We start from the raw sequence: 26622 nt of genomic DNA on the forward strand, positions 1-26622 counted from the left end.
CCAACCCTCAAGTGATAGCAAGCGATCTGCGAGCTGAACTTCCTCATATGTAGCTCATATACAGTTGTAACAGGGTTAACCAAAATAGGTGAAGATGATTTTACCATAAAACTCCCATCAATGTTGCCATTTGATGGTTGTGTCAATGGTATAATCTAAATGATCAACAACTCCACTCAATCATGGCCTCAGACATTGATCACGTTGATTTCAAACACTCACTGAAATTTGTCATTGAGATCATCTTCAAGTTCCTCAAGAGTAGATGAGAACTGACAGCCCATCATGATACACATCTTTCCACCATGGCATCATTCATAGACTTTTATAACCAGCTCACTTCCAATTAATGTTGAAAGAGAAATTCAGCCAAACTGTCTTTCCTTATCAAGGATATTCACCCTTAATTTAACTTGTGAGTTAGTTATTATTTTGAAGAGCAGCTGCAACTGGAATACTCTTGGCAAAGCTACTGCAGTAAAACTGATAAAATCAAGGGACTAAAGGTTCATTTGCTTATACTTTACATCAAAGGATGATCTACTGAGAAAAATGTCATTCTCAAACACTAATTATATCTATTGAACTGTCCCTTCACTCTAAATATATTGTCAATCACCAACAAGCAGAGCAATCTTCTAATCCACAATGTGTTCTTCATTATCGAGAAAACAGAACAAACACTATTTTTCTACCACAGACATAAGCACAACCTGGAGAATATGAATACAAGCCACAATTACTACACTTCATTGAATGTAGTCTAAAATTGACTCATCAAATATCATCAATATTGGGTTATGTTCATTCTATCTGGTTAGTTGAAGTAAAAACAAAAGGCTACAAACAACCTCCACAAAATCATTGAATATCATGAAGTCATTAACCAAACAAATCACATTTTAAACACATACGTATGCCCAACAAAAATGACAAACAAAACAATAAAAATCCAGACTTGATAGCACTGGAAAAATCTCTTAAATGTTTTGAGTTACAAAGTGTTGTTTGTATATGACTGTCAGTGGTGATTATTTGAAGCAATCCTAAAGTGAAATGTACAGAAGAAAGAAAGAGTTGCATGTGTGTAGAAATAATTGTGCCCAAAAATTACACCCTTCAAATGCAATGAAATATAAAATGTTTCCAGTGTTACAGTCCCAGATAAAAAAATAACTAAGTCCCAAAAAAATGACTTCACCACACCAGTGGACAGACAGGAAAGTGTGTGCTTGGCATAAGAAAGAAGTAGAAATAACCAGACTATAAAAAGTAATGATGCAACTTTTGCAAATTCAAAGAACAAACAACAAATACATCTAAAATTGATAACTTTATTAACCTACTGTAGTTTTAACCAGTATTAGTACTAACTGAAGTGACAGCAAATCTGCATCAGTATTTGAATGAAGCTGAATCCAAATAAAGAATATTGACAAAACACTCAATTACACTAGCACTGGCTACAGTAAGTTTTCTGGAGATTTTTCAACAGTGAGTTAAACCATGGTTTTAACCTTGTAGACATTTAGATGCCAGTAACATTGCTTCATACCAAGTACAGAAGATAACAAATGCTGAAAACTAACTGCACAAGTTTTTCTAGTACCAGACAATTTAATGAGAAAGTCATCTCAGCTGAGCATGACATACCATAAGCAATACACCTTAACACATCTAGCTTCATATACTTCTTCCAGTGCTTAAAAACAAGAAACAAAATTATACTCTATGAAAGAAAGGGAGACAAAAGGTTGAAAATGCTAAGAGAATATTATAAGTACTTTACATTATACACAAAAGAGAGCCATATAAGGATTATTACATTACGTATGTGAAAAGTATTGACAATGAAGGCAATAAAGTAAAATATGCTTTACATTATATAGCATAAGTTTACATATAAAATGAAGTTAAAAACAAATGAAGGGAAAACTTTTTGGGGCTGCTGAAGGTGATTAAGAACAAGACAAAATAAACTAAGTAATAATGGGTGAATTACTGGCAAGTCATCGCCGACGGTGCGCTGGTTCAGCAAAGTAATCGCTCCTTCGGGTATCTGTCCACCACCGCGCTTGCCTTTGCCACTAATGTCGCGGAATTCCTCAGAATATTCCTGTCCATACATGCATGGGGGCAATAGGTAATAATAGAAAAAGAAAAAACAAAAACAATACAAAGAAAAACATCTTAAATTAAAAGATACTAAGTATGTAGCAGTTTAACGACCGATCAAGACGGTCAAAGCAAAGCAAGTTAAGCTTCTACTACAAATAAGTAAGCATTTATAACATGTTAGTTCACACAGTACATTACAAGGGAGACAACAAATACTAGGGTAGCTTGCCCTATCTTAGCATTTAAACATTTTTTTAAAGCACTTTTTAAAATTTCACATTTACATAGTTGATCCTCTGCTATGAAGCTCTCATCAAAGTATATACCATTAACATCCATGATCTTAATGTAAACAATTATTTCTTTAACATTTACACAATGCTATGCAGTTGAAACTAAATCTTAGTACCACCCTTTACTTCTCAATAGATCGTATGAGCATGACAGAAATATCACAAAATTCATAAACAACTAGCAATGACATGACAGGTGTGGTCTGCAATTGCATGTTAGCCAATCTAATGCTCACCAATGACAAACCCACATTAGTATTAACATCAACATTCAGTACAACTACAATGACCTATTTACAAGATCCATCAAGGCATGCAAACTGCTGTTAAGCATGGTGAAATTTTGGTTGCACTCAAGATTTTTTTTTAAATTTCTCAAAGGATCCAATGGCTGCAGCTACAATCTTCAACATTTGCTAACCCATAACAAATGACAGGTAACTTGAGCATACAATGTGCCATACTTTAGTGACCATATCAACAGCAATCAACTCCCCATTCTCCGAGTACAAACCATTACATGATCATCAAAACTATTAGCGATAATGTCGCATACGATAAAGATTGGGCAAGCTCAAACATTCACCATAATATTTTAAATATTGTTTCAAGTATTAGTCTACAGTACTACATAAACAGTTTTACTTCAAAATGAATCAGATAAGTTTAAGAAATCTACACCATGCATTTCTGGGTACAAATTAAGCCTCAAACAATAAATGGCAAGAAGATAAAGTGATGCAAAAATCTCGCTTGTAATCTGTCTCCATGCGATTAATAATACTTACATTATAAAAGTGCATAGTGCAGTGCAAAATAAGCACACCATCTAAACTTTAAAGGGAGGCATATTTATGCATTTGCTGATGAAATATTACTGACCGGGCAAAAATTAAAAGGATAAAAATTCTAAGATAAAAATATTTAGCTTATTTATTAAGGGCAATATCAACACTTGAATGAACTTGCTCTTAAGATATTTAAGAAATAAATGATAATTAATAAAACTATAAATTGTACTTTGCTACATAAGTATTGATTTGAATTATACTAATTTGAATTAAAATGCAGCTAGAATGAATAAAAACTAAATATTTTACTTATGTGGTTCTTACTCAGAAGAAATACAAATTATAAAAGCCCATGTTCAGTAATAGAGGAATTCTCTCCTCCATCAACTTCAGTAAATAGAGCAATAGATCCAATCTGAGGAATTCTGAAATACTTGACACTAACATACCATGTTATACTATACTCTACAATAAATTATACATATTAACCTCAAAACCATGGATGTACCTTACTGTTATTCCTTTCTTTGTTATTATACAACCCTCAAGCTAAACACCCTTTAATTCATAGACTATTAATAGTTCATACCCTGTCAAATTTAAATAACTGGATTTTTTACTTGTTAAAGAAAAATGTCACATTTATAATGCTTTCATTTAAAATAAAACATGTTTTCTATAATAACCCAATAATCATAGCTTCATAACATGCAACAGTTCTATTCACACCAGTTTGCTAAATCCTGATATATATGATCCACTGCACATGCTTTATCTTCCCTCTAGGCATCTTCTTTCTGGGCAAAAATTGAAGATCAAGAACCCATCAATAACTTGTCTAAAAAGAGACCAACTACAGCCTTAAACATAATGAAACACAGAACCCTCTCCTCTTTAAACAATCCACAAAAGATGCATAAGAAAATCTTTGAACCTCAACAAGGGTATGTGAGTGAATTCAGAAGCTGAAACACAAGTAGGCAGTATGGCACTAGATGTTGGTGGCGAAGGTGGCAAAAAAGCAAGAGTCCTTCCTGGGGGTTGATCAGTGAGGTTCCAAGGAAAGGGATTTCCGAAGAGGCAAGTCTTTTACCAAAGGAATGGACACATCTGACAGAAACCACCAAACGGTGGACATTTAACAAACAATGAGCATGTCTTCAATGGGAAGCATTACTGCCCTCTATACATAGTGCCGTTTTTAAATAAGGTCCCTTTTCTAAGAACATAATGAGCTGCAAGCACATCCTGCTAAACCCTCATGTGTGCACTGTAATATAATGAAAACATGACTAAATTTCCCAAAAAAGGAGGGCAAAACAATTAATTAACACAAAGATAAAAAAATATAAGCACATGCTTAGCAGAAATGACTACTAACACATTTGAAAGAAGAGTAAAAACAGTTCAAAATATGAGCAATAATAATAAACACTGACTGAATAATGACAAAGTAATAATATCCTTTCTGAATTCAGCAATAAAACTTAAACAGAAAAACCACATTTAAATGTGTATAACAGAAAGCAGAACCAAAGGCAACCTATCAGTACTAAGAATGGCAAGGACAAAGCCACTCCATAATAAAAAGATGCAATCACAGAATTCAAAAATAAAACCAAGACTGAATATAATCCATGTCTGGGATAAAAAGTCATACCTGTAGTGCAGAATAAGCAATTTCCAGACAGAGAAACGAAGGAAAGTGCTTACGCACCCAAAAAGAGAAAGTACGAACTCGAAAACTTCCCACCAGCAATGATGCCACTGGAGAACCCAAAGGGCAAAAAATACCTTCAAAACCTATCACTGTCAAACATTGTTATAATGTAGAAAAACAGCAAGTAAAACCTTGCTTCATGGGAGATTGCTCCCTAGTGAGAGAGTAATATGTGGTCTTGGCTTGTACAGGGGTCCTTGTCTTCCAGAATTTAGCAAGTTGGTGCAGCTGAAGAGCTATTGCATGGAATAAGGCTACTTAGGATTAATAGGTTCTTGAATGAATAAACCTCTATTTGTTAACAGGCTGGCAACAGATAAAAATTTAATCTCTCTATATTGAATGAGTCAAAACTTCAGAGGTAGAAATATACTGACATCTCACAGCAGAGCTTTTCTTTTTACATTATATTAAGTTCCTGAGAATTTTGCTTTATTTTCAGTGGAGAGTTGAAATTAATCTAGCGTGCCTTGAATTACCGATCGTAATTTTGTAGAACACTTGAAATTTCACAGCAGGCCTCAATTGTATCTATTGCTTGTGCCTCTCTCGCTCTCTCTTTTGCTCACTCTCCTGAAGCTAAAATAAAAAAAGCTAAAACAAAAAGCACACCATAATAAATTAATGACATACCTCATACGAGGGCCAATTCATTGGCATATTGACACCATGATTATTGCTCCACCATTTAAGATCTTTCTCATAGTCAGCATTTGCTACAGTATGGTTGAATTCCTCATAGATTCGTGGCAAACTGAAAAGTAATAGAATAAAATTTTAATCCTTGGACCAAGAAGCACAAAAATTAAAAGTACAACTGAACAAGCTTCCAGAAAGTTTCCAATTTTCCTTTAACTTATCCATCTACTGTAATAGAAGGAAATTCTTCTTCTTGTTAAAGTAATACAGTACTGTGCATATTCTAGAGTATGCATGATACAGTACGTATTATTACAAAACTCAAGGAATTTGAGAAAATAATGAAATGCTTTGGGTGGAAATCAATTAATATAACCAAAAGCAAAATAACACTACTCCATCTGTCAAAATTTGATTTCTAATTACTAGTAAATTCTCAAGCTTAATTCAACCTATAATTAAGATATAGGAACAGCAATAATGTCTGAGTTTCAATTCCAGTAAAACTTCCAGAACAATATTTTAATTTTCATTTACTAATAGGTGAAAAACAAACAAAATAATATAATTAAAATATAAGAACAGCGAAAATGTCTGAGTTTCAATTCCAGTAAATTTTCCAGAACAATATCTTAATTTTCATTTACTAAATGGTGACAATAAGACAAACTTCTTAACAATATAAAAATATATATTGCTAAAACATAAATGCTTTTACCTTGGGTCATTGGAAATATTGAGACACTTATGAGTTGCAAAGAGCATATCCTTAAAGAACATTAGTCTCTTTGATTCCGCTTCTTGTGCTTTCTCAAACACGTGTGTCATTTCCTGAAAAAGTCAGAATATAATTACTAAAGCTCTAATAAAACCCACCATTTTTTCCCCAGAAAAATACTAATAGCACCAGCAGAAAATGAAAAAAAAAAGGTACAGTATATTAGCCAAGGACAAAATAAATTAGTCTTACACGAATGGTCCTAGTCAATTAGTAACTATGACTTCATGTAATAAATTTTGCATAAACATTTTACAAAATGATAAAAATGACTTCTTATGACATTATAGAAGGAAAATAACTTCACAAAAAATACACACCACTATAGGTTAAGGTGTCCTTCACCTACTGGCTTTAAGAAGCATGCTTAGCATCTGTCTGTATGAAGGTAAAAGACTTCTGCTTTGAACCTATGTTGAATGTCAATTTCAGTACATTTTTAGATTCAACAATAAACATTCTTTTCCACACTAAACCAAGCCTTACTGTAAACCCCAAACTTCATTAACATTTTAGCTACCATCACTGTACAATCTTGGAAACATTTACACATAAGTACTATATATCTATATTCAAAATGCTAAATCCCCAAAAATTACTTATACATATACTGTATGTATATTTTGAAATTTATTTTTTCACTGATATTCATTCACACATCTTTATATACCCACTTTTTTGCAACATAGGAAAAATAGCACAGTCTAACCCTAAACCAACTTAATAGTGACTGCTACTTATTCTTAGTTCTTTTCTTGCACTGAATGAACTAAAAATAAAAATGACATACTAACCTCTATATATTTTGGGTTATAATCAGATATATCTCTCAGAGCAGCATCATATTTTTCTCGACCTCTTGATACTTCTTCGCTGGCTTTAGAAACCCTGTCACGCAGTTTTTTAACCTAGAGTAAAAGAAAAGGTATTAAAATAATTTCCTAACAAAAGATTATTGTGATGAAGCAAAGTAAACAATAATGTATATTTCAGACTATTTCATGATACATACTTGAAATTTTTTCAAAATAAAACTGCATTAAAAGAAAGCTTTTTGCTGCTTGAAAGGCTTATAACAGAGGCTATGATAATTTGCCAGACAACTGATACCATACCAGCAGTTATCAAGTGACAGAATCCAAGTTCCCAAAACAAATTAGAGCTCAGTATAAAGATATGGGAAGCTCAAAACTAGTATATTTATAACAAAGTATATAAATACAGTACAGCAATACTGCTAAAGAAATTCCAACTTTCAGGCAATATAATGCCAATCTCAAATTTCCTTATACTACTTGTACTTCAAACCACACCACTTCCTGCAAAATTTCAATGGAAACATACCAGGTGGACTTTTAAATGCTGATTCAAGCTACCTAATTACATTACACACACAAATTTAAGAAAGACAATGAACCAACACCAATTGTAGACTTCATTAGCTAAGTTATTTTCCATATCTAATTTCTAGAGCAACTGATAAAATCTTTAAAATTTTTGTTGAACAAAAAATAAGGAAGGGATTAAAGAATGCTAGTTACTTTATATTTTTTCATATAATTTTTTCTTAATCTCCTTTATTTCATACTCTGTGAAATATTAAAATAAATTTACTAAGAATCTTAGATGAAGTCACTCGGGAGTAGCTGCTGACAAAGTATCGTATGTCAAGCTAACTACCAAATCCTGGCCTCATAAACAATATAAGGCTACCTTACACAGAACCATGCACTGCTAAACAAAATCTTGGGTATTAATGGTAAAAATTATAACAGTGAAACAAATAATCTGAATATTTGATACATAAACAAAATAAAAAAAATTAAAAAAATTTAAAGTTGAATTTGCAAAAAATGAACTACATACGAATTTGAAATTTCTCTTGGCTAACATGAATCAAATGTACAGCCTTTAACCTGAGAATGTCATATTCTATCATACCATACGAGTGTTCTTGGTACAGACAACAATCAAGTGAAATAATTCAAATAGGGAGCAAAATAAAAGGTTGTCTAATAGGGAAAATTAAAAGGAACACCTGAGCTAACATTTTCCGGACAGACAAATTGATCGTCAATCCTTCATTCTGTGTCAAGTCAGATTAGGAAAATCAAACTGAAAAGATAGAAGTATACCAATATCACAACCATAATGCAGTACATCATCATTGCTTGCAAGAGATTGCAACTGGAAATGAGACTAAAGCATCAAGGTAGACATATTACTTGCACTAAAATATAAAACTCTACCTCATTCCTTTGTAAATGAACACATATGGCAACTTCACCAAAAAGAAAGAGAACACCAAAGCGACACATTTCAATAACACATAATCCAAAGTAACCTACTGTGTGATTTTTTGTAAGCCTAAATTACTTTGAAAACTGTGAAGCAAAAATTAATCCTGTACTAGAAAGACTTTTCAAAACACTTACTGCATTCCATAATGAATGCTCTACTTACAATGTTGCAAAATTAGTGCTATGTTGAGGATATACTAGTAAAATACTGTAGGAGAGTTAACAACTACCTCTACAGCAAAATACCATTTAATGAAAACTACCAATTACTGTGGCAACTGGAGAAAAGTGTATTATTACACATTCCATACTCATCCCTAAAAGAAAGAACTGGCAATGAAGCCTATTTTACCTTAGTTAAAAAATAAATTCCTCATATTGCTATAAGTACTGTATAGTAACATACTAATTTACAAGCCATAAGAATTATACAAAAGCTTTTCTAGGGAAAATATATCTCATGAAATGTCAGCACCATTTCATACTTATTAAACACACCTAATTTCTACAAAAAAAAAAAAAAAAAAAATGCAAACTGTAGTCAATGAAGTATGTAGTTCTAAATAAAAAAACTATATATACTACATTTATAAAAAAAAAAAACTATATCGTGCACTATCTTCACTAAAATCACCCATACCAATGAATTACCTGTGATAATTTAACTTATTTTCACCTTCAAATTGCAAGTAGTATTTATTTAAAATACTAAAATATGCAAAGTCCAAAGCTAATGAAGATGTACTGTATTCAGTATCAAATTTAAAACTAAACATTTCAAAATAAATTTCAAACGTCAGAAGTTGAAATAGCATCTGTTTTGGAGAAACCAAGTAAAAACGTATTGTACAAACAAATCAACATAGTAAAACAATTAAAAATGGAAACCGTCCAACCAAATACAGTAGTTATTAGAGATGGGCAAAAAATACAAGCATTGCAAACAAGAATAGAAGAGAACTCTATTCCTTGCATTATCATGTCAGCATTCATGCACACTAGTAAGCCTTATTTACACATAGTTTCCAGAATAAAATTAGGATGTAATGCTGGAAATCAGCAAATCAATTTAAGTTAAAATCATAGGAGAATAATTAATAATTTGAGGGGAATACTTTTAAAGGGGTTATAACGAATTTGGGAATTTGTCACCAACTAAATTGCATACTGTAGTAGTTTTTATCTCAGGGATTCTATACATTCCTGAAAAATACAGATAAGTTGCCTACAAAAATAAATGTGCTTAAAACCAACAAGCCTGCTAAATGATTAGTAGGTGTACGGATGATGCTACTATCACTTATATTTCTGATGTCAGAAACATTTCAGAGACTAACTCTCATAACTTTTTCAGTATAATGCTATACTGTAAAAAATGTTTTATCAGCAAAGGACATTATTTTAGTAATTCACTAATCATACAGTAACATTATTCATGACCTAAAATTATATATTCTGGAAACTACTTACTCCACTTTAATAAGATTCACTAAATATCTCATCAACGTCTCAATCATCTGCCATTACTAAATGCAGTGGTGAGCAGTAAAAATACAGGACTGGTTAACAGACAAAATATTCATCAATCTATGAAAATGAAAACCACACAAAAATGTGTGGACAACATACACAAAAACTTTGCATTTCAATATAAGACTACCTACAGCTAATGAAAATTCATCTGCGCATCTGAGTCTGTGATGAGATATTCAATACCCAGAACAAATTCTTAATCCATGCTTATGGTAATGCTTCCTAGATTCCATACTGAGGAGCAAATCTGCAGGTTATCTACAGAAATAGGTGAAATAATGATTTACCTAACAATAATAATTTAGTGTTTTAAATAAAGGCTCAGTAATATGTGATTTCTATAAGAGATTTTCAATACCTTTACTGAAATTTACCAGAACAAAAAAGGAAGTTCCAAATATGTACAATCTTTTTATCTATTGCAGAAAAACCCAAGAACCCCTAAAGAAAGGTACAGATACATCCCCTGAACTTCTAAATCTTTGCTTTACATAAAAAGGACTTCTAAGACTGAGCTTTCCAATACAATATTTTGGTTCTTAACCACTAAACAAGTTTAAGAACTGTCTGGGCCATTCACACATTAATATGGTGATGAAAAACCAGCATGAATGTCGTAGTTGGAAGAATAAGAGTGAGGTTTCATTCACAAAAATAAAAGAGTGAGATACCATTCACTCACACAACATTTCATTCATACCTTCATATTGTTGTGCTGTTCACACCAGAGGGGGGAAAAGAATAGCAATTTATTCTAAGGCTCTCTTTTGCAGAAGCTAGTAGCTAGTGTTGTGCTGTTTAAATTAGGTACAGAGCACTGGCTTCGAAGGTTTAAGTAAAAGGTGCTTCATCTACCAAATATAGAATTAAAAACTAAATACATAATTGACTGGATACTATTTTAATTAACAGAATTCGTGTTCCATACACAACACTTGTCATCTAACACTTAAAAATTCTTAATACCGTATTTCACACGATTAAAAAAATTTAAATTCAATTAAGATTAAAATACCTCTGACAGGTAAGTAATAATGAAATGTTTCAAAGCTCCTATTACGAGCATACGGTAAGGCTTTTTCCAAGATTAAGCAACCAATATGCCTGACCTTTAATAATATACATAAAACACTTAAAACTACCAACAGTATTAGTATGCAGCAGTTCTCTAAACAAGTTAATCGTATCTTTAACCTAGCACTTTACTACACCAAAATAAAACTATTCTAACTGATTTTTGTAAGTACAAATCAAGGTAATTTTCTAATTGAGAAAATATCACCTATATAAAAGCTTCCACTACTTTGTAGTAACCCCCACGTGTTCTTTTACAAGCAATTTTTAAAACATACTTTAGCCAGTTGTAAATTATTTTCATGGGGCCCAATCAATGCTAAGTGCATTATCATCATCTGCTAAAACAACAAAACAAAGAAGAACAAAAAGCAGTATGATGTTACAAGACACAATCACTTCCCTGTCATAAGTTCGTCTCAAATCATTTCACTACTTAATCTTTTTCATTTCATAACATTGACTGGCTATGCATTATAAAAGAACACAAGCAGCACTCTTAAAGGTTTTCATCACAAAATTAAACTATGATAGTTTAACTGAAAGATAAAGCTCTTAAAATTTTTCAATTGATATCAATTTTACTTTCAATCTGCTGAACAGATATCTGAACAGATATCATCCTGAATGTCAAACAGAACTAAACTAGTCAAACTGTCCTAATATTTTGCTCCAAATGCTTGTGCATATTTTCTCAGAATAATCCAGAGCAAGGCTGGAATATTGGTTAACAAAGGCATCTTTTGCACTTAGTACTTCACTGCCTACTACAGGATGACAAATGGTTTATTATGCAATCCTTCCTACTTTATTTCTATAAGTAAGAGCCAAAAAGAAATTCATACAACCTACAGCACTTACTGACATACTAATTATAATGAGTGGCAGTAACTAAGTAAATAATATACAGAACAACATGGACAGTCTGATAGCTCTGTAGTATGTCAATCATGGCTCAGCATAGTATTTTCTGGAAGATTAGTAGTATCATGGTGTTCGACTACCTTACTAAAAATTAACTATGATCTATTTAGAGAGACTTGGCATTGCAAGTTTCAGTTAAAAAAAGTCAAGAATAATTTTCAAAATGTTAACTTGACTTTAATATCATGCAAATCTTGTCACATGCATTAGCTTTATATATCGATAAAAAAATGATCGGCCTTGTAATACAACGGTAAAACTCAGCCTGTTACTTATGAATGCCAATTCTCCAGGATCCAAAAGTTACATTCAAACATAAAAAGGGGCTCTCTGCTGCAGATAACTACCTAATACAAGTAGTAGTTGTACTTCTTTTATATCAAACTAAAATGTTCAATAACAATAATTCATCAAATGCAGTATCTACACAATACACCTGGAATTCACATATTTTCACCCAGACAAGAAATAGCCATTACTCTAACTTTACAATTACATAAATAACAAGTGACATTGAGTGTCCATAAATGAAGCATTTCTAATTCCAAATCCACTTTTCTTTCTGACTTACCAACTGGGACCTCTAAGACAAAAGAAAAGTGAAAACAATTATCAATCAATAAGGGTAATCACCATGCAAAACACTTAACCTCAAACCCATAGAGACTGTTCCCCTTAACAATGTTGGTGTTTTTGAAGCGACCATGTTAAGCATTCTTAGAGAATGCTGCTCAAGTTAAGAAAGACAGAGACCACCCGAAATCTGTGTCAGGTAGTTGAGTGAAGGTTTAGTATCATCAAACTTTAAATAAATACTATAGCACATCATTAAGGTATGTTTATAGACATGCAAGTTACCTTGATAATACTCATCAAAAACATTCAGTGACCAAAGATTTTGGATACAAATTTTATACTTTACACTGGCTTGATGCTGCTCCCTGCAAATACACAACTTTCATATTGTCCACAAGAGCAACAATTTAAAGATATCTTTCAGCAAACATTGCTCAGTAAAAGATATACGTATTTCTACATGAAGTTGTAAACCAACTAGTATACTCAACATATAAAAAGACTTAGCAAATGAGAATATGTATATGAAAATAAATGTAACCCAAGGAAAAGTTTAACAATGAAACAAACAAAACATTTAAACTAATAGTACTTGATCTTCTTCTATCTGACTTCAAACAATTCTAAACAGAAAATTTACCTTTTAAAGGAGAACTTTAATCACAGCATCACTAAATAATTAGTATATTCTTAGGAGGGATACAGAGAAAAACAAGAATGGGACACACTGAGCATTAGCCAAAGCCTACCATAATGATTATGCTGTTTGTCTTATAATCCGGGTACTGTAAATGAGGAGAAAACGAAAGGAAGAAAAGTCTTTCAATTAGGATGCTTTTTCTTTTCAATGACATCAAAGATGTGGGCCAGAAATCATTTTTCAAATGATTTAAGATTTTCTTAGGAACTTAAATTAGAAGAACCTGATGAATAAACCAAAAATAAATGATTAAAATGATCAAAATAGCAACTAAACTCCTGAACCTATCAAACTTCTTTACTTGTTAGCTATACTATGATGGTGTTTTGCAAGGCTAACTTTTTAGGCGATATATTTTGTGGATGATTCTCTTCAATCAAGTACTAGCAAGTTAACATCGAGTGTAATTCCTACTAGAAATTAATGGAATTACTTTTAGCTATGGGATGTCTTGTTCACATGTAGGCTAGACTGCAGTGTCTTTGTTACTTGACAATATGGAAGATCCCAAACCATCTAATATGTTGAGGGCCTACTGTCACAAAATCTGAGAAGTAAATTCCCTCATTACTGAAACTAGAAAATGAATCAGTAAATGTTCTTGGGATGGTGTACTAGATATAGGCATATTAGATTTGCAAACAAACATTACAAGTTATGTGCAGAGAACCCACTAGTTTCCCGCAGTGGTGGTAAAGGGCTAACAGATAATTAAAATCGGGAAAAATAATGATCATGACAACCTTACTACTTTGTCACAATGGTTAGTTTCTAGTCATCTTCTACCTCTAGTATTTCATTTTTAATATAATTTTTTCAATATATAACATTATCAGAATAAATGTTTCACTTCCAAGGGAACATGGAAAGTACTTAACCTCCCAAAATGTTTTCAACTACAATCAAAATCACTAATACTAAACATGAATTACTGTGCAGTGAAAAAGGCCAAATATATTAAAAAAAAAGAGTTGAACTAGTCCTAACCCTAAGAAGAATACACAGTAGAGAGGAGCAACTCTCTAAAGAAAAAAAGTGAATGAGTCTAACAGCACTTTCCATCAACAGCTCTGCATTATACCACAGTCCATATTACAACATGAGCTATCAATTGAAATCAAACTATAGCAAAAATAAAATGACAGACTTACACTTAATTGATGGACTGTGTATTCTACAGGTTTTCAATTTTTTTATTAAGCTTGTTTGAGTGCATCACATTTTTGCCATACTGTTTATAAGTATCTGCTGCAATACTTGCTGACACACACACACACTACTCTCACACACATCCCCTTAGCAAATCTATATGCCTTAGGTACAACATATTTTCGTTAAAATTTTAACATTACACTTGAACTGGACTAGCAGTGCATTAAGAGTCAACAACTTCAGTGAACTAATAAATTAGGTATGCAAATTTCTTCCTTTACTCCTCACAGAAAAATATATCCTCACAAATAAGACAAAGATCATTTTACTAAGAAGACTAACCAACATTCTTTCCCAATGTCAATTTACAACTTCGCAAAACAAAACACTTCAAGTAATTATCACACTTCTTCCTAGTTAACATTATCTTTGCTTTACCCGAAATACTTTTAAACTAAAAAATTTCAGAAGTTAAATGTTTAAGGATACAGGCTTATCACGACAAGCAAGACACCCGGTCAATCTCAGGCTGCATCTAGTGTGGAATCATGGTATATCAAAATTTTAAAATATTAAGATGCACAGTTGTGTTTAGCACTTGCTACTGTAAATAGACCATTTTACTTTCAGGGTAAATATTTATTTTGTGTTCAATGTCTCCTGTTGTGCAAAACCAGGTATCTACACAATTTAATCACAGCCTCAGGGTTGGCCAGGGGACTCTTCCCAGTATAAGACCAATAAAACTATAACACTCCTTAAAATGACAGTCACTAGTCTATCTTAAGTACAAAACTTCCTGAGATTCTTTGACTGAATCGAACTTGCAACCCATCTGAAAACAGTAATGGCCAAGAAGGAATATCTGCAAATTCAGCCTTTTAAAACATACGAAAATTTGCACTGCATATGTATGACATCAGATTTCCACTGCAAGCTGTGACAAGACAGAAGCACCGACTATCTTGTATGTTCCTAAAACACTAAGTCACACATATATAAAAATAATAATATAAGGAAAAACCTAATCATGCACTTCTAGAGACCCAAATCAAAACGCCCTAAGGAAAAGAAAGGAAGTCATCTTTCTCGGAATCACAATCTTACCTGGTCTGGAGAAAGAGAGGAATCACCACCTGCATTTCTTTCCTGATTCTGGGCCGACCTCTCATTCTTGCAGGCATTGTGGTAGTCTGCTTTCTGTTTGTTCACCTTTTCTAAAAGCTTGGCCCAAGGTTTCTGAGCCTTTTTAAACATATCTTCTATGTCCTTCTTTTCTTTCAGTTGGCCCATCATGGACTGCAAATGAACAAACAGCAATATATTATATGTAACAATAGAACAGATGATTATTTAATAAATGTTGGTGCCATCAACAACTTTTGTTGTTAATTTTATGATAGCCTTATACAGCATCCTGCATTGTAATTAAAAATAAGGAAAAGTGAATAAAAATTCTGCCTTCTTATAAGAAACCTATTTTACACTACTGCATCAATTTTGATGCTGTACATACCAAGCTGTAATTCTGGTGACCAATCTAGAGTGTTTTAGACAAAATTATGATTCTTATGAAAATAGGCTCCTCTTACCTTGTGATAACTATCCCTTTGCCACTGCTTAACATTACTATGAACTTCGTTGATAAGATTTTCTCGTACACGCATGTGCAAATCACATCTCTGTTCTGCTTCCATGAGCACTCCTTTCCAAGCTGCCTCTGTGGTGCCATATTCAGGTCCTAGGAAAGCAATACAGTAGAAAGGTTCAGAATTGTCAAACTTCTCTGAAGTGAATACAAAGGGCTGGCCTCCAAAATTTCTTACAATATTTACAAAAAATGGTATTCAAGGTGATCAAGGAAAAGGAACATTTTCATTCTCAACATGAACACCCTAATGAAAAAAAGCAATACGTATTCAGCAACCAATTCAATTTACTAAGATCTCCTTTCTCAAATTTAATGATATAAACACTTACCCTTCTCTATGGTATTATTCCATTTCTTGGCCCAATCTTTCAAACTCTTTGCATACATTTTTTCGATCTCCGCTCTCTCGGAGACCAATTTCATTAGGTCTTCACACAGTCTGTTTCCATCTTCTATACGTTTCGTAGTTCTTTTATAATTTCCCACCTGTAACAATTAAAAAATGTAAAGTACCCTTGTTAAAAAAAAATGCGCCAGAAAAAATTAAATGTTAAAAGCAGATCTTTCCTTTAATTCGGGGCAATACAAATAAAACAGCAATTAAAACCCATAAAATCATTGTGCTCTGCTTGAATTCAATTCCAAGAAATAATTAGCTAAAAAAAAAAATTTTTGTAATTTTATGAAAATGCTGAAAATACCTATACATATAATACTACCCTAAAAACATAAAGCTGAACAACAAAAAGCTGGAAGCTATTACGGATAAACTTTATTAAAGGACGTTGCCAATGAATTCTATAAATATCTGTTCACTAATATATTTTACTACATAAAAGGGCTCGCTCCATTTGAGTTAGCAACTGAGAAACGCATTTCAATATTCAAAGTGATAAGTACAAATGAACAAAAATTTTGAGTAGTTTCTAACAGCTTCCAGTAGTCCTGCTAAGTTTTTTATATGGAAAATAAACTCTCATCTAGATCAAGAATGTTACAATAAATCATCATTGCTTACTTACTCTCACAACAGTTTAGTAACCTAGACTTTATAGAATAGAGGAGAATATCAAATTTAGGTCAAAGGCCAAGCGCTGGGACCTATGAGGTCATTCAGCACTGAAAGAAAAATTGAGAGTAAAATGTTACCAAGGTGTAGGGTAACAGGAGGAAAACCTCAAAGCAGTTGCACTAAGAAACACTTGCTAGAAGAGGGTGGAAAGTAGGATGGAAGAGCTGATGGGAAGCTGCAGAGGTGCACTAACCCCCTGTATGGAAGCACTAACCCTCCCTGTATGGAAGAAGCACTAACCCCCTGTATGAAGAAGCACTAACCCCCTGTATGAGGTGCACTAACCCCCTGTATGAGGTGCACTAACCCCCTGGTAACCTAGAGTTTATGATCATAACATTAAATAAGTATATTCAACTGATGGGAAAAGGAATGGAGAAGGCAGGACTGAAAATCAATGATGGCAAAACCAAGACTCTGGTGGACTGAACGGAAACGGATCGACGCAATCGGGAACGTGGCTATGTAGAAGCTGAGGGTGAGGTCGTAGGCATGAACACAACAGGGTATAAAATAAAATATAAGTTACATTCTAGATGACCTGGACTAGAAAGTTTAAAAGGAGTAGGGGATTTGTGGAACTTAGCAATGTGAAACACTACCAAACACTACCAGTCAGGAGTTGGATCAAGATCATGTCAGTGCATGGGCAGACTTTGGGGGAAGCAGAACGTCTTTCTTACCTTAGTGATCTGAAACTAATCTATAACCATATTTTGAACAGCTTACAAATACAGAAACTACTAAGATATTTTTCTTCTTACGCCTACCATCTGAACAACCCAAACACTTAGCGTACTGACCTCCCAGAAGGAGTCTGTGGAGGTGTAAACGGCATTTTCATCGCTGTGGTGCGACATGATGTCTATGCCTCACCACTGCTGACTCAACAACAGCTGCTTGGCTTCAAGCACACTCCTGGAAAGAGAAAACAATTTTCATTACATGGGTAACAAAATGTTACACAAACTGAGCATACAATATTGACAAGGCTATGATTACCAGGTCTATCAAAATGTAATAACCCTCCACACCATATGTATTATGCATTTTTTGGTCACTTCACTATGTATTTATCTTAATTCACTGGCCACTCCTTGAAACAAAACTTACAAAAGTGACACAGTGATGTAAATATCAACTGTACAATCACATAAGAGTTAATATTACAATACCTGTCTAATTATCAATTAAAAAAACTATCTTTTGCTATAATTTGTGTAAACTAATTCCAACACAAAACTATAAATTATGTAAACAAACACTGTACAAGGTTACACTGCAGAAAGCTTTATCCCCAAAATGGAATATAGTAAGATAAATACATCTCCTCTGTCAGGATTCAAACCTATACCTTTCAGGTTTAATACTGAGGAGACAGGGGATTGTCCATCAGGCAGTCAAGGGAGATATAACCTGATTTTGACTAAGTACAGAACCTGCATTTGACGGGAATTCAAAATCAACTAACATCTCTCTTGATAACCAAATGGTCAAGTCCCTGTTAACTGGGTATTGATTCCAAATTCCAAAGGTTCAATTCCTTTTGGATGTAAATTTTTCCCAAGGTGTAGTGAATTCGAAATGAATGTGGTATTTATGGTTTAACATTTAAGAGTATAAAACATCACCATGTTAAATGGCAAAACTTTATTCGTTTATCTAATGTGTTAAGTGGCAAATCTTTATTCATTTATCTATATGTTTATCTATCCATCTATTCTATCTATGTCCATATAATTTTACAAAAATTAAATACAATAAATTTCACGGTTTACAATCATTGGTGCACACATCGATTTAGCATCCCAGATGGCCTTATTCAAGTCTTAAATCAGAGAGAGAGAGAGAGAGAGAGAGAGAGAGAGAGAGAGAGTCATAATTATCCCTGTTATCTTAAGAGCGGTGTTTATGAGTGGGTAATTCTAATCTTTATGGCCTTAAGCAAGCCAACCACTTATTAACTCGAGAAAAATGTTGGCCATCCAGAGAGAGAGAGAGAGAGAGAGAGAGAGAGAGAGTGTAGTAATATACTTTAACTGCTTTGCCAAAGAGATATTTTCTTTTGCCAAAATGTACTATTCATAAACACTATTTTACATATGAAATACGTGTCTTTATTTGAGAAGAGTAACCAGATCTTTCTTATAAATCGAGAGAGAGAGAGAGAGAGAGAGAGAGAGAGAGAGAGAGAGAGAGAGCTCAAAGCCATTTAAAAGAGTAAACAATCCGGGTCAGTATTCCTTCTCATTTACCACAGAAGTTGGCCGAGATGCCATCGGGTCTGGGCACTCGAGAGCAGCTTGATAATGATCAGTCCTTTCAGATACCGAAGCCCAATTATTATACATTCAACCATCTCTCTCTCTCTCTCTCTTCAGATAACCATTTTACATATACATATAAGCTGTCAAGTTGAGTGCAAGATCCCATAATATTAAGGCATGTACTACCATCCATCCCCAAAAACGAGGAAATGCTGATAAGAAGGTAGTCTAAACATATCGTCCCATATCGGGGAACCACACTACGAGATATGAGAACCTGGGCGTTTTATTGTCAGGGTCTATGCCCAACCACATCGCTACCCCGGCGGCACAGCTGTGGCACATCACAATACGAAATTTTCGGCGGGAGGGGGGAGGGGGGGTAGCGTTTGACGTTGGCTGTACGCATTGTGACGCCATTTTGAGTAACCCTTAACCCATCAAATAACAGCTCCGGTTGCCAGATGCTAAAGTATGCTGTGCCAGCCAAGGTCTAGAGCTTGGTATGCGCAATTTCTAAGACACGTTTCGAGAAATAAAAGTATCTGACCCTGGAATGCTAATAATATTCCATAGACATTTCCTGGAATGCGAGAATCGTTCCTGGAATGAGTAACGGTAATTCGTCGTGTTCCAGAATGATGTTGTCCTTTTCTAAGGAACTGTAGTCATCTTTCTTTTTTATTTTTTAGGAATAGTCGCTTTCTGGAATTATAGTTATGTAAAAGCATAATATTTTTTCTGGAAATGCAGATTTCTAGTCCGGATTTTAAGTCTGATCCAGAACACTAAAGTTTCCGGAATTCCAAGTTACGTTTCGGAAAAATCTTCTAAACTGGCACAGAAAAAAGAAAGATCGTTTGGGACCCCGAGTCATATTCAGGAAACAATCAAAAGAGTCGTGTTAAGATTCAGTCGCCTTCTGCAACCCGAAGGCGGCGGCTTCATCTCGATTCCCGCCGGCAGACATTGCCCGCGCAGGCGCATTTCCCTCGAATCGGATGCCCCGGCTAACGTTAATGCTCTGAATTAGTGACAGTCTGCATACAGTATCAAAGAGGCAATGGCTGCGGTGTCGTTATCCATCATTAACGCCCTAAAAGATGGAGGGTAGGGGAGGAGGAGGAGGAGGAACAAATTATGTAAATGGAAAGCCTCTTCCATTTCCCCTTTCCAGGAATGCCGCCTGATTTATTGAGAGGGTAAACATGGCGTCACAAGGTCATGGTGTTATCGAAGCCCTGTGGATTCTGGGGAAAAGACGCAATGACATAGATTTAAAAAAATATATATATAAAAGCTGAAATATTTAAAATAGATATAAATAATACTTAAAACAAAATTTCGCAACCAAAATTTGATTTATATTAGGCGAACGGTTATCGGGTATTTATAGGATGGTTTCGACGATTAGTAATAATGTACAAAAAAAAAACGGTATCAGAAAAAATAAAACAAAAATCAGCAAGGAATCTAAGACCTTTGCTGTTCTGATACAGACGCCCAAGCAAGCAAGCAAGCAAGCACATATACACATTTCTTTTCCATTGATAAACCTTCTTCCTTTGGAAGGAAGAAACGAGGTTGCTGGCCCCACGCCCCATCTTCACCCTGACGACTCCTACTTTCTGCAGTGAACTTCCTACCAGGTACAACCCGAGTCCTCTCGTGACAGACGCCAAGTGTCCTGACTACGAAACCCAATTGTGTCGAATTATTTATCACATTTTCCCCAATAACATGAATCACTTTGCTACCTGATTTCCCTTTGGGTATAAACCCAAGATATTTATAAACCGAAGTTACAGGAAAAGGTCTGTCGACTGGATACATATGGGTTTTCAGTTGAAGATTTGAAGTGACTTGTTTGTTAAGGAAATCTGATTATACTGTGTCCAAGTCCAGCGAGATTGCGTTCTTGGGACATTATCCCCCCCCCCAAAAAAATGGAAAACGAATAAAAATGGCACTATCTGGCATTTCAAGGCTCTGATAGAAGTCAGTATCAGTGATTCCCTCCGTCCATCTAGATGGAGGAGGAGGAGGAGGAGGAGGAGCTCAATCTGAAGGGCTCTTGAGGTTCTTATCATTGTCGTTTAATTCTGTCTCGACTGATGATCAGATAATAGCGAGGCTGTCTCGATGGTTTCATTTCTCTCTCGCTCTCTCTAACACGGATGGTCTCCAGTCACGAAACTGGCCCCGTGACTCAATTAGAAATGGAATACTCCGCAAGTCACGATGGGAGGGAGGGCAACCTACACTGAGCGTGACCACCGTAGATTACTTTTATCTATCTTCCTATGTGTGCGTATTATGCGCTGCCATTCTCTTCAGTCAACCCATGAGAGGTATAATGGCTTTTCCCCTCTTTATTTTCCGGGTAGGTCGAAAACCAAAAGGGGTTGGCGTCTTCAAATGCACTAGATGTTACCTTTGGACACTGCTTTCAAGAGGTATGTTTGACCAAACCATTAGGAAAAATACAGTCAAAGAGATCATTGTGGCCAGCGCAATACACTGACTTGGTGAATGAATTTAACAGCGTATGTGTGTATGTATGTATGTGTATATAATACACGAACACACACACAGATATATAATATAAATAAATTCTTATGTTAAAACAGGTTACGTCTCAAGTATAAAAGGCCCATTAAAACACTCTGGTTTAAAGCTAAGGACTATATTTCGGTGGACTAACTTCCACCCTTATCAAGTAGTGACTGACAGAGGAAGTTACATTGGCAAAATATATAAGGCACGATTTTAAAAACCCTAGATAAAAACTGATCAAATTTCTGAGGTCATCCTCCTAAAACAGTATACTAGTACACTTGTTATATCTATTTCTAACAATCAAAATATAAAACTACTTCTTTTTTACGGTATCCACGTCACTAATATTCTCCGCGTGCCATTTACACATACCACAGAGAACCAGCAATCTTCCTTTCTCATTACTCATTCCGGGGACTGTTTGTTTTATCTCTGCCGGCATTGCCAAGATATTCATTCTCTCTCTCTCTCTCTCTCTCTCCTCCAAGCACCACATGTCTGCGTTTAAATATTTTTATTATGATTTTTTTTAGTTCATTTCCAACAAAAAGACACTTGCTAATTATTCTAACTACCTTTATACGAATGGTTGGTTGTTTTAGTTAATAATAATAATAATAATAATAATAATAATAATAATAATAATAATAATAATAATAATAATAATAATAATAATAAGGGGAATAATAATAATAATAATAATAACGGAAAGTCCATACGCCTATCCGGATCTTAGCTGTTAAGTGCCATAAGTGTCAATCCTACCACTAGTCCTCTGTGAAATATTTTAGACGTCTACCTAGAACAAACAAGAGCTTTTAAGAAACTTCATTAAGCTGAAGCAATTTAAGAACCCATCCCCCCCCCCACCCCCACCCAACTTTAACACCAACTCACACAAAAGGTTCTTTTATCCAGACCAAAGTCTCACCCCACAATCTAATCACAAAAATCCACGCATAGGTTCCCGAACAGACAGACAGAGACAGACAGACTCGCAAATAAACCATAAGTGGCCCGCCAGTAGTCAAAACACACTGGTTAAGATCGGATGGCCAGGAATTTGAGAAAAAAAAATCAATTTAAAACGAATGAAAGCAGTATCATATTAAATGAAAGCTGAGAGAAAAATCTTTAAGCTAAACGCCAAGAAGAATGCAATAATACAGGTGGGTTAGATTTCACAAAACGATAAGACTGGCATTTCTCTCTCTCTCTCTCTCTCTCTCTCTCTCTCTCTCTCTCTCTCTCTCTCTCTCTCTCTCTCTCTCTCTCTCTCTCTCTCTCTCTCTCTCTCTCTCATTTAAGTGTAATCGTTGATGACTGACGTATAGTATAGAATGTCTCGCCACTATTTTATCTCGAAATTTATGCGTCCACGAGAATATTAAAAAAAATATTAATCATTCGTGTTCTCCCAAATTCTGAGAATAATAATCCGTGAATGTTTATCAAATCATAAGTTGGCCGTGAAATAATGACGATCAATTCAAAGACCAAATGTTGTAGGCCAGTAAGTGCAACGAATTGAGAAAACTCAATAGTAGCTATCATAAGAGAATTTATGAAGCCTTAAAATAGCCAGGCTCTTTAGAAGGCCTAAAAACAAAAAAAAAAAAAAAAAAAAAAAAAAAAAAAAAAAAAAAATGAATAAATAATAATAATAAATAAAATAAAATAAAATAGATAAATATAAAAATAAAAATGATAAACGTTTCAGATTTTATGAAGGTAAAAAATAACAATTCTTTACCAATGATCAACTACTCAACATAAAACATCCACTACAACGAAAAAAAATGCGTCTCAGTGACCAGACTGAAAAAAAAAAAAAAACTTTCTTTGCGGTAGGAAAGAATCTTAATAAAAATTTTCACCGCTGAGCGACTGAAAGCTTTCAATTCGCAAGCAGACATCAAGCATGCACGCACGAGTGGGCGGGCGGGGAACCCACGAAAACGTTAGCTCGCCAGAAGAGCGAAAGTGAGCATTTCACGGACATGAAGTAAAACTCGGCAAAACTCTCCAAAAGTATTTGAAAAATGCGACTTCGTACAATTCGTCGCTTTTCGTGTTTTCCAATTCCACGGCATTGTTCCTCGAAGGCTGCGTCAAATGGGGAATTAAGCATTAGCCCTTATCTGCATTGGCATTTCATGACCCTTTCTCTCTCTCTCTCTCTCTCTCTCTCTAACTCTCGGTCTCGCTCACTCTCTCTCTCTCTCTCTCTCTCTATATATATATATATATATATATATAGATATATATATTACATATATATATATATAGTCTATATATAGATATATATTATATAATATATATATATTTATATAGTTAATTATATATATATATATATATATTATATATCTATATTCCATTTCACAGGGTCTCCTCTATCAATAGTCTATGATTACAAACACTTGAATGTTAATCCTTGACAGACAAAAAAAAATAAATAAATAAAATAAAAAAAAAGACCTTTGTGTTTAAACGCAACGCTTTTAAATCAACTCTAAATATTTCACAGATACAAGAATTTCATTGTCTTTTACGTAGGGGCGACGATATATCAAGCTAACAATCTTGTCGGTTAGCGTGGAAAGTGAAGTCAAATTGTTACGTCGATCAAAATGATCGAGTACGTCAAAATCTCACTTGCATTAAATCCTCCCCTTTGTAATTAAACATTACTAATAAACGAATAACCGTCTAATACAAATGTACCAATGACAGAATACGCACCACTCTCAAAAAAGGAAGTAATACACTAAACTGCAAAAACTTCGCACAAATAAAAGAAGACACTTTCTGAAACACACGTCACACTGAAAGCAAGGCGCTCACACTGGCTGAATAATAGCTGACACTTCCGACACTGGCTTTGGAAAACAGATCGCTTTAATCTAATCTCAGATATGCTGATAAAAGTTAACAGATTACACCACTGAACGACCAAATATTACGAATTCCTTCACTTCTGGGGTAGGTATGGGCAAAGAGAGAGATAAGGTGGGAGGATTTAAGAGATTACTTCATTGTAGAAGACCCAATAGCTACTGCTACTACTACAGCTACTACTACTACTACTACTACTACTAGTAGTATTACGGCCCCATCTGCCGATCACGGTGTTAACTCAATTCACGCTGCCTAATACGTTAATTATCATCAAAGATACCCCACTGTGACCCTCGTTAAGTCCTCATGCCCGTGTCATGACCTCCTTCAGGTTTTTGCACGAGAGAGAGAGAGAGAGAGAGAGAGAGAGAGAGAGAGAGAGAGAGGAGAGAGGAAGGAGGAGAAGGTAGAGTTAAAACTTTCATGTCTCAATTAATGAAGTAAGAAAGGGTTTCGGAGCAACATTGGATGGATGGTCAGATAAGAATGAAAACATAAGCACAGAGAATATACTACACCTTTGTGGCAGAATGTTAGTCACTTGTCTCTGAACTAACAATCAGGCATTGCTAATCCTATAATGAAATAAAGAAGCAATGTTTTGACCACAGAAAAGAAGTAGTTAATCCTAAATTAAATAATAGTAATGCTTCGACTAAAGAAAAGTAGCAGCTAAGCCTAAAATAAATAAAAGAAGTAATGTTTTGACTACAGAAAAGAAGTAGCTAATCCTAAAATAAAAAATAGTAATGTTTTTGACTAAAGAAAAGAAGTTATGTTTTGGCTAAAGGCTAAAAAAAATCCAGAAAAAATATTTCATTATTTGTTAAAGAACAAATCTACAACTTCCACAAATATTTAAGACATTCTTCTCTCTCTAGATCGCTAGGCTCTAATCACCACGTATTCATCAAGCATTCAATCACATGCATAAAAGACATCAAGAAATACGTGGCTCTCGTAATAAGTAACCAAAACAATTCAACTTCACCTGCGCCATTTGACGAACTTTCAAACACGCACTTTTTATCCAAGTTTCCACACTTTTCATTAAGTATTGTTCAAAATGCGCAAACATTCACACGTAGCAGAATATGATCTATTATGAATTTATGCATGTATTTCTATATTAGAATATATTATATATATATATATATATATATATATATATATAATATAATATATATATATACACACCATATATATTATATAATATAATATATTATATAATATATATATATATATATATATATATATAAAGATGCTGTCAAAAAGAGGTACACAGCAGCAAAATAATAAAAAAAATAATGAAAATCAATCAAGAAACAAAGAAATAGGTCAACAGTGCATGATTGGGTCCCTTAATAAAATCCCAAGCAGAAGCAATTTTGTCCTTGATGTCGACAACATACTTGAATTGATGTCGACAACATACTTGAACACAAGTGGCAATAAACATTAAGCCATGCATAAGCTATTGCAAACGAGCAATATGGAACGAGATCAATGTTCTGTCAAGTGTTCTACTTGAGGCTCGATAACCTTTTATTTAAATGGCTTACTGCTGGATATCCGAT

At 34.1% G+C, this 26622-nt stretch overlaps 1 protein-coding gene across 21 annotated transcripts in view; it reads right to left on the reverse strand.

Moving 5' to 3' along the window:
* The window catches only part of LOC135214255 (protein kinase C and casein kinase substrate in neurons protein 1-like), a 207579-nt gene that overhangs the window by 18101 nt on the left and 162856 nt on the right, over positions 1 to 26622 (reverse strand). For 11 of the 21 annotated variants that reach the window (XM_064248321.1, XM_064248326.1, XM_064248325.1 and 8 more), the window contains 10 exons: positions 18125 to 18239; positions 16579 to 16735; positions 16191 to 16339; positions 15706 to 15897; positions 13496 to 13549; positions 10873 to 10887; positions 7134 to 7247; positions 6280 to 6392; positions 5556 to 5676; positions 2003 to 2116 (listed from right to left, as the gene is read on the reverse strand). In XM_064248321.1, the coding sequence (XP_064104391.1) occupies positions 2003 to 2116; positions 5556 to 5676; positions 6280 to 6392; positions 7134 to 7247; positions 10873 to 10887; positions 13496 to 13549; positions 15706 to 15897; positions 16191 to 16339; positions 16579 to 16735; positions 18125 to 18181 (1086 nt within the window). In that variant the 5' untranslated portion in view covers positions 18182 to 18239. Of the gene's footprint in view, positions 1 to 2002; positions 2117 to 5555; positions 5677 to 6279; positions 6393 to 7133; positions 7248 to 10872; positions 10888 to 13495; positions 13550 to 15705; positions 15898 to 16190; positions 16340 to 16578; positions 16736 to 18124; positions 18240 to 24889; positions 25025 to 26622 lie in introns of those variants that run through there. The other 10 variants (XM_064248332.1, XM_064248339.1, XM_064248334.1 and 7 more) reach the window with 7 other exon arrangements.

Source organism: Macrobrachium nipponense, chromosome 45 (assembly GCF_015104395.2).
Source record: "Macrobrachium nipponense isolate FS-2020 chromosome 45, ASM1510439v2, whole genome shotgun sequence".
Lineage (NCBI taxonomy): Eukaryota > Metazoa > Arthropoda > Malacostraca > Decapoda > Palaemonidae > Macrobrachium > Macrobrachium nipponense.